General features: G+C 37.5%; 1 protein-coding gene across 1 annotated transcript in view; it reads right to left on the bottom strand.

Annotated features, from left to right (window-relative positions):
• LRRC1 (leucine rich repeat containing 1) overlaps positions 1 to 13000 on the bottom strand; it is a 96736-nt gene that overhangs the window by 24862 nt on the left and 58874 nt on the right. Inside the window, exons 5-7 of the mRNA XM_067565470.1 lie at positions 3802 to 3858; positions 2531 to 2594; positions 1271 to 1345 (exon numbers count right to left, since the gene is read on the bottom strand). Coding sequence (XP_067421571.1) covers positions 1271 to 1345; positions 2531 to 2594; positions 3802 to 3858 — 196 coding nt within the window. The remainder of the gene's footprint in view (positions 1 to 1270; positions 1346 to 2530; positions 2595 to 3801; positions 3859 to 13000) is intronic.

Here is a 13000-nt window from a genome sequence, read left to right as displayed (position 1 = left end):
ATTGAACTAGCAAGCCTATAGACCTATGAAATTATACGGAGGTCCTCAGCTATTGTTACTAATTACTTAGTTTTGACAATGATATAGTTTATGTAAAGATCTGATTGGAAAAAATTGACACCTTATTTTTATATTTTTCAGTACACCTTCACAGTGAATACACACCTACATAAATTCTGTCATAGCTGACTTTAATTGTCAAAACATTCAGCAATGCTACACGAACACAGCTGAAAATAAAGACAAAAAACAGAACTGCAACCTTAATATTTCATATATAAATGTCAATAAAGTGGCAACAAAATCAGTGAAAACCTTAAGACTGATAATGTTATATAGCAAAGATTTTTCTCTCTATTTTCTAATATTTGAGCAATGAATTATATAAAGAAAATGGCTCATAAAAAGCTTTTTCTTAGGGTTTCTCCAATGGATATTAACAAAACCCACTAATTATTGCTAAAAATGGCTGCTGAACTTCAGATGTCCACCGAAGACCTAATATGGCAGTCTGATTGGATTTGCTTACAAGTTCTTATTGTATCTAGTCTTAATGGTTTAAAAAGGCACACACTAAGCTCAACTACAACCAACATTGTTTTTGCATTGATTTCCAACCTGCAGGATTTCTACACCACACACAGTGTATGTACTCAGCATATAGAACAACAGTGAAATGGCCTGATTTTTTGGCTTGAATCTTTAAAAAAAAGCTGTTCTTAATGCACTAAGGACAGGGAATCTTACCAGATTACAGAAATACCTGAGCTGTTAAGGCCCCTCATCCTGCAACTGAAGTCAATAGGGCATTTGCTTGCATGGATCCAGTTGCAGTACTGGGGTCCCGAAATTCTATTTGTGATGGGGATTTTATTATCCTATTTCCTCTATACGCTGTATTTTAAACAGTAGAGGAAAGCTACAGAAGATGACAGCTCACACACAACTTTGCCTACTTGCATTTTGACAAGTGTGAACAGGGAGGGTCAGTTAACTTAATAGTGGTCCCCCGTTCTCTGGGCCATGAACAGTACAGACTGAAAATAATCAATTTCTGGAAGAGGGAAATGTCTTGTCATTCAGCAGATAAACCTTTTGTCATATGCACCAAAGCTGCTGAACTTTCTGAACTTTTCAAAACAAGCTTATAAACTTCAAAGCTTAAAAAAATATAAAACTCTCCTCCCCAACCCCCAAGCAAGTTTGATATTTGCAGTTTGGAAAGAAAAAGTATGTGTGAAGAAAAAAATTCATGAGAACTCTGCCTTACCTGAGGTATTTCAGTTAACTGGTTTCCATCAAGCCAGAGGTCTTTTAGATTGAAAAGTGCACCAATTGTTTCTGGCTGCAACATTTCAATAAAAACAAAAAAGCAAAGGGTAGTTAGGATAATATAGAAACAAGCAATGCATGCAACAGAAGCAAAACTTGCTGCCCAGAAGACATAACACATTGATTTTGGTACTGTTTTACTATATTGCAATGCTAGTTCTGATTTAGAAAACATAACTAAGTACGACTATAAATTATCTGTACTAATTACATATTTTGGTAAGTATCCAACAGGTGATTTATATACTTGACTAAGACTATGTTAGACTAACAAAGGGGACTCTACATTCTCAACAGTTTTTAACATCCTCACATACAGAGGAGAGACAGATATTATGCTAGTAATTACAATCCATTAGACAGAATTTAAAAAGAAATTATCTTCAAGTGGCCATACAGGGTCCTCTTTCTTGTTTTGCTTACCTAAAGAATTAAACTCTAAGTTATAGCTCCCGAAACAACTCTAAATTATCCCATTCGCACCCCCATAAACATGCATAACATTGTGTATTACTATCATATTTAAATGCTGTAACAGTATATGGGAGAATACAATATACCACAATTGTATAATTAGGGTTGCTGGTGGAATTAATCATTAATAATCATAATTATTTATATTAATAATCAATTAAGTGTAGTATTTAATATAATTACTTACTAAAATATGCTTTAAAAAAAGAGCAAGCTGTAAGCATTTGTGTTTCTGCTCAAGAGGCCTATTTCATTTTTCAGCACTCAAATGAAACTTCAGCTCAATCTTGAAAAAACAAAAATACTGGGCATATCTGAGGAAAGGAGAAAATAATCTGCGCCTCTTGCTTTGTTTCTGCAGAGAAAGATCTGTGGGGATCTTTCCTTTTTTTTTTCCACAGAAAAATAATTCACCAGAGGTTACTAATTTGTGGTAAAGTGCCAGACTGCATATCACATCATTTTAATAACTTTAGTAATAGTTAGGATAGGGACATAAAAATCTCACGGTACATGAGTTGAACTTATTTTTTTTATATTGTATGATAACCACAAAAAACAGGTAACATGGCGGCAGCATGTCACTGCCAATTTTTTATTTGTACATATAGAAAAGTTCCAGAAGTGTCACTGCTTCTAGTATGGGAAATTTCTGTTCTGGATATTTTAGTTCCATATGAAACAGCAACATTTTCAATGCCATATTCCACTGATAATATCTTACCAAGTTATAAAGTTCATTGTTTCCTAAATCAAGTTCTTCTAGTCTCTGCAAGTGGGTGAGTGATCTGTAAACAGAGAGAGAACCACATTGGGTTAGACCACCAGTACCCCTAGATATCTGAATGAGCTCATTTCACTGTGTAACAATACATTCTTCTAGTAAAGGATTTATTGGACATAGGTATGTATATTAACATGCTACTAAAGAGTACTGGGTTTGTCAGTATAATGTTGTGCCTCTGGAGCATAAAATGTACTAAAACTGATCAGATCAGATTAGCCCATTATGCTAATCACCAGTCTTTGCCATGGTCAATACCACGAATTTAGAATATATTGAAAACCTCCATAAAATGGATCCAACCAATTGTACAGTTCTTACATTACCTTGCATTAATCATATTAAATAGTTTCTAAAGCATGTAGGTCAAGATTTGACATTTTACCAACTGCCTTCTCACCAACAGCAAATTGAGATTATTTTCCCTGGTAAAAAAACTTAACTCATCAGCTTCTGCAGAATTTCAAGCTTGGATTTTAAAAAAGAAATTGAGCCCTTATGGCTTTAAAAGAAGTCTTCTGAATGAGAACAAATAGAGCTTTCCTGATACCTCAAAACAGACTCTTTTCTAGAGCGTCTGCTTACCTTTTCCCCAGCTCTAGCATGAAGACAAGACTGGTCAGTTTCACTTCTGCTATTCAAAACTCTGAGCAGCAGTAAGACTGTCAACATTTATAAACAATTTTACTCCAATGCTGCATGGAAAAACTATCTAGCTATTTATACTCTACAGCCCATTGTGGCGTTGAAGCACCTTGAGGCTCATGAGAGTTACAAACTGCAGCAACTGGAGAACCACTGGATATATCCACAGAGAAGAAGACTGAAAAGAGACTGACATAGGAGCAGAGTATCAGAGAGACACCCATCCCCAGGCATTAGCAGCCAGGAAACTAGGAGAAGAGACTCTTTACTCCCTCAGTCTTTAGCAGTGAGGAGATTCTGGGATACTGGAAAGAAAGAAGGGAAAATTCTCCTCTTCCAATAGCAAAACGGAGTAAGGGGTCCAAAAAGAATCAGATGTCTAAGCGCAAATACAAAAAAGACTGACTGCATGTACATGGTGCAGACACAGCACTCTAATAGAAATCCCAGGACCTTCTTTCTTTCACAGCAGCTGAAAGTGGGATTGAAACTTCTCATCAGATGCTGCCAAGGGCACATATTAACTAAGCACACATAACCACAGACACACATGTAGTGGAACTTACTCAGGTAAATAAGTCAGCAGATTCTCCCTTAGTTCCAATGAAGCCAGGTTAAAAAGGCTAAAAGATAAATAATAATTTTTGAAGCCATCTTAAGATATTTTCTTCAATAATTTCAATAACTAAGGAAAAAGGAAGTTTTATGCAGTGTATTTCAGTGATCCCCAATGGAAGTCATCCCCCAATAATTTATTTTTTTAAAATTTCCCCACTTCATTTCACAAGATTGCTTGATAGACTAAAGAGAAAAATTTTAAAACTAAACTCTCTCTTCCCTCCATCCCCCTCCCCCGCCCCAAATATTTAGAAACATTACACAAATCAAGGAAGGATGCAATCAGCACAGGAAGTAACAACCCAGGTTTCCACTTTAATAAAAAGGTCAGTGGTGTTAAGTTACTAAAAAAGCAGCATGAAGGGTTTTATTTAAGTCATTATACAAAAGTAATTTTTACTTATTGGCTTTTAAATTAAGACATGTGGGCTACAAAAAGTTACAGCATCAGCTAAACTCATCTCTGGCTATACACAATTCACCATCATGGCATGCTCATTATCATAAGCGACAGTATGTTTCTAAGCCGTTTGCTTACTCCATAAACCAGGTTTTTACTAACATCACCATAGTAACACTCAGATTTTTCAGGGTTTTATTTATGACTAAATGGAACACAAGGAGTTAGACATTATCCCACTACTATAATCCGCTTTAATCCTCTAGCGTCCCAGGAAAAAATAAAAACCACATACTGTACCTACAAATAAAAAGCAGTTCTCTACAACAGAACACACCCTGCTTTACTTGAGTGCAAAAGATTTACTTCGTTTTTGGACAAAGTGAGGTAAAAAAACAAAACAAAACCCAGAGTTTTATAGCTACTCCTGCAAAGAGAAATGCAATCACTGTCCTATTCTTCAGCCAAATCTGAATTCAAACAAAAACCAAATTTAAAACATTTCTAACACTGATTATATCCAACACTGGAGAATTTATTACTAGAACGAGGATACATGGAGTTGAATGGGCACCTTAGTATACAAATCCACCAAGGACAAACAAAATTGCAAATAAAGATTTTTCTTTTGAATCAATACAAGAAGCTGGATTATAATCAAGTATCCTCAATGATGAGATGCCGTTACCTTGATTAGGATTAACAGTGATTTATGTGAGTTTAGAATCTAAGGCAACTTTTTAAACAAAATAATTTAATTACTGCAACAATTTACCATGGTTATGTTAAATTCTCTATAGCTGGAGTCTTTGGCTATCTTTAGAAAGATATGCTCAAATTCAGCACAAGTTACTGGGCTCCATATAGAAGGCACTGGGTGAAATATTATGGCTTGAGTTAGAGAAGAAGTTAGACTAGATTACAACAGTCCTTTCTAACCTTAAACGTTATGAATTTTGCATTTATTCAACAGAAAAAAGTTTGGAATAAACCACATGGTTTAGGTTATTTAAAAAAATATATATTACTACATGTTCAATGAAAATATCCCAGTTGTTACTGCAACACAGATCATAATCAAATAACAAATCGGTCATTTAGGAGTTCTTCTAATGACATGGTGGGACTCACATTTCCTAGTAATCTAAGAATTGTGAATTTGTAGGTTCAAATAGATAATAATTTGTAAGTTACAAGGTCACATAGTGTCTGACTTCCTCATGTAGCCAAGTGGATAAAGACAAAAGACTGACCATGAGGCAGAACTGTATCCCTCCAGTCAAACATCTCAGGGCACCAGAATGTGAGTCTACTTCCTATTCAATTTATTCCTCTGTGAGACTGCTGAGAGACTCCTGTTGCTTCCATTGGTGACTTATTTCCATTAAAAAAAAATCTCTTTTAAATATCTGTGCTATCCTGCTTGTGCTTCCCTACCACCGTATTTCCCCTATTTCCTTCCAACATCTGTCCACACAACCTCCCCCTTTCCTATTCAATCTCTTACGAGTTATGTGTTCCCTTTCATACCACACTATCTCCCCTTGGACCGTTCCCCCTCTCCAGTCTCAGACCCAAACATCCCCAAGATTCACTTTTACCAAAAGTAGATTAAAAGCCAACAAGATGCATGTATTCCCGCAATGCTATGTCAGGATTGTTGAATTTATAACCCATGTTCATCTTCTCATCTCCTCTCTTTTTGACATAGTACAAACTCTTAAGTAGAGCTGTTTTATTCAAGTTCTTATACCACATCTTTCACGGTCTACCCTGATTCCCTTTTGTGGGCAACCACTAATCCTGTGCTTGGATTCAGCTGCAGAATCCCACATTCTTCTAAGCCTCTCTGGATCTGGGTAGTGATCAGCAGCTCGATCTTTTGCTGTGGATCTCTAAGGTGCTCTCCCAAGTGTAGACTCTCTGTCAGACACCCCCCTCTTGGGGTCCATCCACGTGAGATCCTGAATACTTTTAATGCTTGCTACAAAAAATACACTTGGGAGTATGAGTGGAGCCACTCAGTGCTAGGCAATAACAAACTCAAGCTGATGTAAAAGCAGGCGCTGCAGTTACTGAAGTAATTACACCATTCTCCATGTCAACATCCCAGATGTTTTCCAGTTTGAAGTATGGAATGAATTAGACTTTAAGGGATTACATGCCCAAAAATGCCCTTTAAATAGTAACCAAATATGTGGATTCAGTGTCAAATCAGAACTAGGTTTAAAGACAATACCTCCTCATCTGAGCTGAAAGAATCTGAAGATAAGGATGTAAAACTATGTTGTTTATTTTAAAAAAATAAACTTAAGAGCCACACTTAGCCCATTAACCCTAAACAACTGGGAGTGTGGTTAGAAGAATACATTTTAACGATAAATCCTAGAAAGCCTTCCACAGTTTAGGGCACATACCTCTACCCTTTTGCAAACGAAGAGCATTGGCCCAGTTAGAAATGTACAGAGTTCAGCATTTTTACTTTGTCTCCGAACTGATCATAATGGATGGCATCTACCTGACCAGATAAAAGTTTGCTAAGACGACAACAGACTTTAGAGCTTACTTCTATTTCAACCCAGCAAACTTTGGCACACATTCCTTCAGGATTGGGGCAGTGACATTAGCAACATAAAAAGGTATGACTCCCGGGGGGCCAGGCAATAGGGTGCTGGAAGTTGAACCTATGTTCACCCTATGCATGGATTACTGGTGCAGGCAAAGACAGACAGGATTAATTACTTTGATTGCTGGAGATTCTGCAAATAAGGCTGATCTCTGGATTTGCAGGCTCTCTGTTGTGCACTGGGCCCACTAGATAAAAGCTGGGTTGCAGCTGAGGCTATCTGCATTCAATGGCTCAGCAGAAGGGACATGTGAGATCAGCTCATGCTTCCTCTGGCACTTTTTGATGGGCCAATTACAACCACCTAGTGTCCTGGACATTTACCTTGGTGAAAATGATCCTGGTGTCTGCAGTGGAGTAAATTTGAAAGTGAAGATTATTCAGGGGGGTGTAAGACGAATTAACATCATCGCCGAACTGAAGACTGGTTTAGTCAGAAATCTTCATGAGGTGAGTCTGGCAGGGAGCAGTTGAGCCAACCTGTGTGGGGCCCCAAAGAATGTGAACCTGAGGTTGCCAGAATCTTTCTGGCTGCAGGTGACTCCCAGAACATACATTGGGAACAGTCAGTTTGAGATTTTTACAGATGGAGTACGCTTGCCGGATGCAGGGGCTGACATCTGGCAGGAAACAGGTACCAGTTAGTGGGGGTAAGGGATTGAGACCAAGCTCATAGGTGGAGCCCCCACTGGTCTTTGTGGATAAAGATTAAAAGGGCCAGCACCCAGAAGTTACCCAGAATTTAGACCTGTTAGACCTTGTGCCTCTGGGAGAAGGAGAGATCTGAAGTCTTCACAGACCAAGTTCCCCCTTTGGTACTCTCTACCCCTTTGAAGTGGAGGAGGTTAAAAGGATTCAGAGCTGAGTCCTAGCAGTAGGCTGAGGAGGGTCTACCATGAGTTACTGGTTATATGACCAAGTTAAATGCCTAGCACATGAGAGCCTGGGGCAGATGAGCCTATAGCGCCTCAACCCAGTGTTAAAATTAAAACTACAACTTACCACTTAAATCCATCTCTGTGCCTGTCCTCATTCACCTGCATGTACCAATCAGTTATTACTCAGAAGCCTACGCCACAAGCTTAGCACTTACCGAAGTGTTTGAAGAACTGGGTTCCTGGGCAATTCTGCTTTTTGGTGTAATCAGATTTCCTTTACAAACAGATTAACATTAGCATTCTAAGGATTACATTCCAGGCTTTTCATAAAAAGTTCTATGACTATACAGCCCACAAATTATACAGCTATATATCCACTGATCTACTTTCCTACCATATTTTTCCTTTAAAAGGTTGAATACTAGATGCTTATTTACAGTTGCAATGAGTGATTAATGTCATCATATGTAATTATTGAAAGTTGCATTTCAGACCGAACTTTAAATGGTCATAAAATGAACTGATGATTCATATCTATTCTTAGTATACTGCAAATGATATATAATTTACATTAATTTCATTTTCCCAGTAGACTAATGGTTCCATAAAGCCATATTTAAGCAGAGGTTTTTTTAAATGGGTTTTGATTAGATGCCCACTTTTTGGTTCTTCAATTGGGTAAATATATATTACAACATGAACATATATTATAACAATGAACATAAGTGTAAGTAAAACTCATTCTATGACTAAGAATTAGTTATTCTTTTTACTCTTATAGAATTTAACTAGGTTTTAAAAGCCTACAGAATTTAATATTCTATAGCTTTTTGGAAGTATCCTATAGGATTCAGCAGGAACAGTGACACACTTCTTTAAAATGGTCATAATCTACACAGATTACCACTGAAGTCAATAGGATTTCCCCATTACGAATATGAAAAAAGGCTCTGCCACCTCTCCAAACATACATGTGACTATTAAAAAAAATTAAGTGAGGCAACCACTTGTTAGTTTTGATAAGGTATTTGTTTTAAAGCAGTTGTTATATCTACTAACCAATATGTTTAAAGATCAATTTAATTATCTCTGAAGAAATATTATTTTTTATTTCTGGAAGCCAAATAAGATGAGGGTATGGATTGTCCAAATATGTTCAAGTTACACTATTTTCTTTTCTTAGTGTTCAATGTATAATTTTTTTTAGGGGAAGGAAGGTAACAAGATAGGGAAAACCTCCACTGATGGGGATTCCACAACTTTTCTTGGAAGCCTATTGGAGTGCTTAACTATTCTTTTGTTAAAAAGTTTTTCCTAACATCTAATCTAAATCGCCCTTGCTGTATATTAAGCCCATTACTTCTTGTCCTCCATGTCCACTGAAGGTAGGACAACTGATCACTGTCCTATTTATAACAGCCCTAACATATATGAAGATTTATCTAGTCCCCCCACCACATTCTTCTTTTCTAAAGACTAAACATACCCAGGTTTGTTTGCGTTTTTTTAATAAAATCTTTCCTCGGAGGTCAGGTTTTCTACCTTTTATCATTTTTCTTACTCTCCTCTGGACTCGCTATAATTTGCCCACATTTTTTGGACAAAATCCTGAAGTGTGGTGCCCAGAATGGCACACAATACTCAGCTAAAGCATCACCACTGCTGAGCAGAGTGGGACGATTATCTCCCTTGTCTTACCTATAACACTCCTGTTAGTACATCCCAGAATATCAGCCATTTTTTCAAACTGCATCACATTGTTGACCCATATTCAAATTTGCAGCCAACACCATCCTTAAATCTTTTTCAGCAATTCTACTATGTAGCCACTTATTCCCCATTTTGTAGTTGTGCATTTGATTTGTCCTTCCTACGTGTAGTATTTTGCACTTACCTTTACTGAATTTTATCTTGTTGAATTCAGACCAGTTCTCCAATTTGTCATGGTCGTTTTGAATTCTAATTCTATCCTGCAAACTGCTTGTAAACCTCTGGTGTCCTTCACAGATTTTATAAGCATATTCTCCACTCCATTATCCAAGTCATTAGTGAAAATATTGACAAGTACCAAACCCAGACAGGCCCATGTGGGACTCTACTAGATACATGCTTCTAGTTTGACAGCGAACCATTGATTACTACTCTGAGTATGCTCTTTTAACCAGCTGTGCATCTACCGTATAAAAATTTCATTTAGACTACATTTCCCTAGTTTGCTTATGAGAATGTCATGTGGGACAGTATTAAAAGCCTTACTAAAAATCAAGATATGTCTACTCTTTCCTCCAATCCACTAGGCCAGTAACCTTCTCGAAGAAGGATATTGTGTTGGTTTGACATGTTTTGTTCTGGACAAATCCATGCTGTCTATTCTGTATAACCCTATTGTCCTCTAGCTGCTTACAGACTGATAAATAATTTGTTTCATTATCCTTCCAGGTATCGAAGTTAGACTGATTGGTCTATAGCCCCCCAGATTCCCATTGTTCCCCTTTTTAAAGATAAGTACTATGTTCACCTTCCTCAGTCATCCATGAGTTCACAAAGATAATTGGTAATGATTTAAGATTGTTTCAGATAGTTCCTTAAGTTCTCTAGGATGAATTACAAGAGGCTCTGCTGACTTGAGTACATTCAACTTATCTAAATATTCTTTAACCAGTTCTTTCCCTCTTTTGGCTTGTGTTCCTTTCCACTTGTTAATATTAATTGTGTTGAATATATGGTCACCATTAACTTTTTTAGTGAAGACTGAAGCAAAAATAGGTATTAAACATCTCAGCCTTCTTGATATCGTCAGTTATTAGTTCTCCTTCCCTAAGTAGAGGACGACCTACACTTTGCCTCATCTTTTTCTTGCACCTGATTTATTTAAAGAAACCTCTTGTTGCCTTTTATGTCCTTTGCTAGATGTAACTCATTTTGCGCCTTAGTTTTTTTTATTTTGTCCCTATATTCTTTGTTCTTCTCCTTACCCATTCATCCATTTTTCCACCTTTTGTAGGATTCCTTTTTGATTTTCAGGTAATTAAAGAGTTCCTGATGGAGTCATACTGGTCTCTTACTATTTTTCCTATCTTTCCTTCACATCGGGATGGCTTACAGTTGTGCCTTTAGTGTTGTCTCTTTGATAAACTGCCATTTCTCCTGAACTCCTATTTCCGCCTTGGATTTTCTTCCCAGGATCTTACCTACGAGTTCTCTGACTTTGTTATAGTCTGCCTTTTTGAAGTCTATGGTCCTTATTCTGCTGCTTTCATTCTTTCATTTCCTTATAATCATGAAATTTATCATTTCATCACCACTTTCACCCAAACAGTCTTCCCTCTTTACATTTGCTACCAATTCCTCTCGGTTGGTCAGAATGAAGTCTAAAATTGCTGTCCTCCCGATTACTTCCTCCATATTCTGAAACAAAATGTTTGTACTTTGTCCCCAATACATTCCAAGAATTTATTAGAAAATTTGTGTTTTGCCATATCATTTTCCTAACTGGAAAACATTATTTGTTGCATGATGATTTCTGAGATTTGTCAAACAGCACAGTGTGTCAATAACAACATTAGTAAGAGAATGTGAAAGCAGGAAGCACAAATTAAGAATGTGAGCCATAATATTTTTAATTTATGTCAACTAACTTGATCTCATTTCTCTATCACTCATCATTTTCTGATGCCTGAACTATATCCTTTGAAACAGGATTTCTTCTCTGACAAAACCATTTATATATTTTCTCCAGTTCCTCATAGCTTCTCCCTCCATCCCCACAAAGCTGGGTCCAGGTGTTGGTCTTTATCCTTAGGAGGTCCCGCTAAACCAGATGGATGAAGCTAAACATCTCCATTTCACTGGCAATAATTTTTCTCCTCACCTTCCACCACACCCATGACAAGGATACTTGGCCAGAAATTGTTATTCTGTAGAGAAGGCTAATAAGGATGCTAGCCTCTTCCTACTGGGTCTGCATCCTGGGGTATCCCGGCATAGGGAAAACACTGGAAGCCAATTTTTCAGAAACTTGTAGCTTCAGAATGGAGAGGAATCGGATACAAAGTTATTAGCAGGGACTGTCTCCCCACACAACACAGAGGGAAAGAAGCCCAATATTCAGAAAGTCTGAGTAAGAGGAATTTTAACTGAATGTAGTTTTACTACATCTCCGGTAGTTTATAAGTATTTCTACCGCTAAATATGCAGTTTGTGGTTCCTTACACATTTATTCATCTTCATGTTTCCTTTAACTGGCCTTTATGGATCTCACCACAGTATACTAGGTGCTCCCTTTTGCACTAGTATCTCAAAACAAACATAAGCAAGAGTGGGCACAAGTGTTACAAAGCATCACTTTCTACAAGCAGGAAAGTATGATCTCAATTATCTGCTAATTTAACATTATCATCATTAGGCTTCAGAGCTAGTAATGTTAACTGTTTCATAGTCCTAGAGCCACAAATTGGAAAGGGGCCACAGGACAGAAGAAAAAGCATTTAAATGGTCAGTTGTTTGAATTTCCAAACACAAGGGCATTATATATTTTGAACAGTCTTTCAAAGAAGATCTCAACCCACATAGAGATAAGATAACATAGCTTCACCCAGCACTGAAATGCAGCATCCAAGTAACAGTTTAGGTCAGGAAGTAATAATTCCATATCCAGTAGAAATTACAGAAATATTTAGGTAGGCAGTACATTATTATGGGCCTGATTATAAGCAGTTCTGAAGAACCCACTACCCAAAGAAAATCGGAGCTACCAGGACTTTATTGAATTATATTGGGCCAGACAAAGATTCTTGGCCTAGAGCAGGGGTTGCCAAATGGTATGCATCTAAGCTGCCCGACGCTCCAGTTGCCAAGGTAGCTTAGCCTGAAGTTCTGCTGCTGACGTTCTGCTTAAGCTACTTTGGCAACCGGAGCATCGGGCAGTTTAGTTCCACGGATAGTGGCTTCTCGAACTTCCAGCTACATGACCAGAATTGGTGGTGGTGTTTTATATTGGTGGTACACAACGTGGTATAGTTTAGGAACCACTGGCCTAGACACTTCTGATGAACACTCAGAAGTGATCAGAATGTCAGCTATACTTTATTTGAAATATACTCCATTGGCACAATACCCTCTAAACACCACATTGAGGAACTACTTCAGCACCAACTGAACAACCCACAATTTTTTTAAAAAAAACACTGTTCTTAATCAGTCTCCCAGCCAACTGCCAACCCAGCCCAAGCCTGCTTGTAAGA

This window comes from Emydura macquarii, unplaced genomic scaffold (assembly GCF_026122565.2).
Source record: "Emydura macquarii macquarii isolate MOO-44397 ecotype Brisbane River unplaced genomic scaffold, CSIRO-AGI_Emac_v2 contig_2680, whole genome shotgun sequence".
Classification (NCBI taxonomy): domain Eukaryota; kingdom Metazoa; phylum Chordata; order Testudines; family Chelidae; genus Emydura; species Emydura macquarii.
Note: the sequence above shows the minus strand (reverse complement) of the source record. Positions and strands in the feature narration are given on the sequence as shown.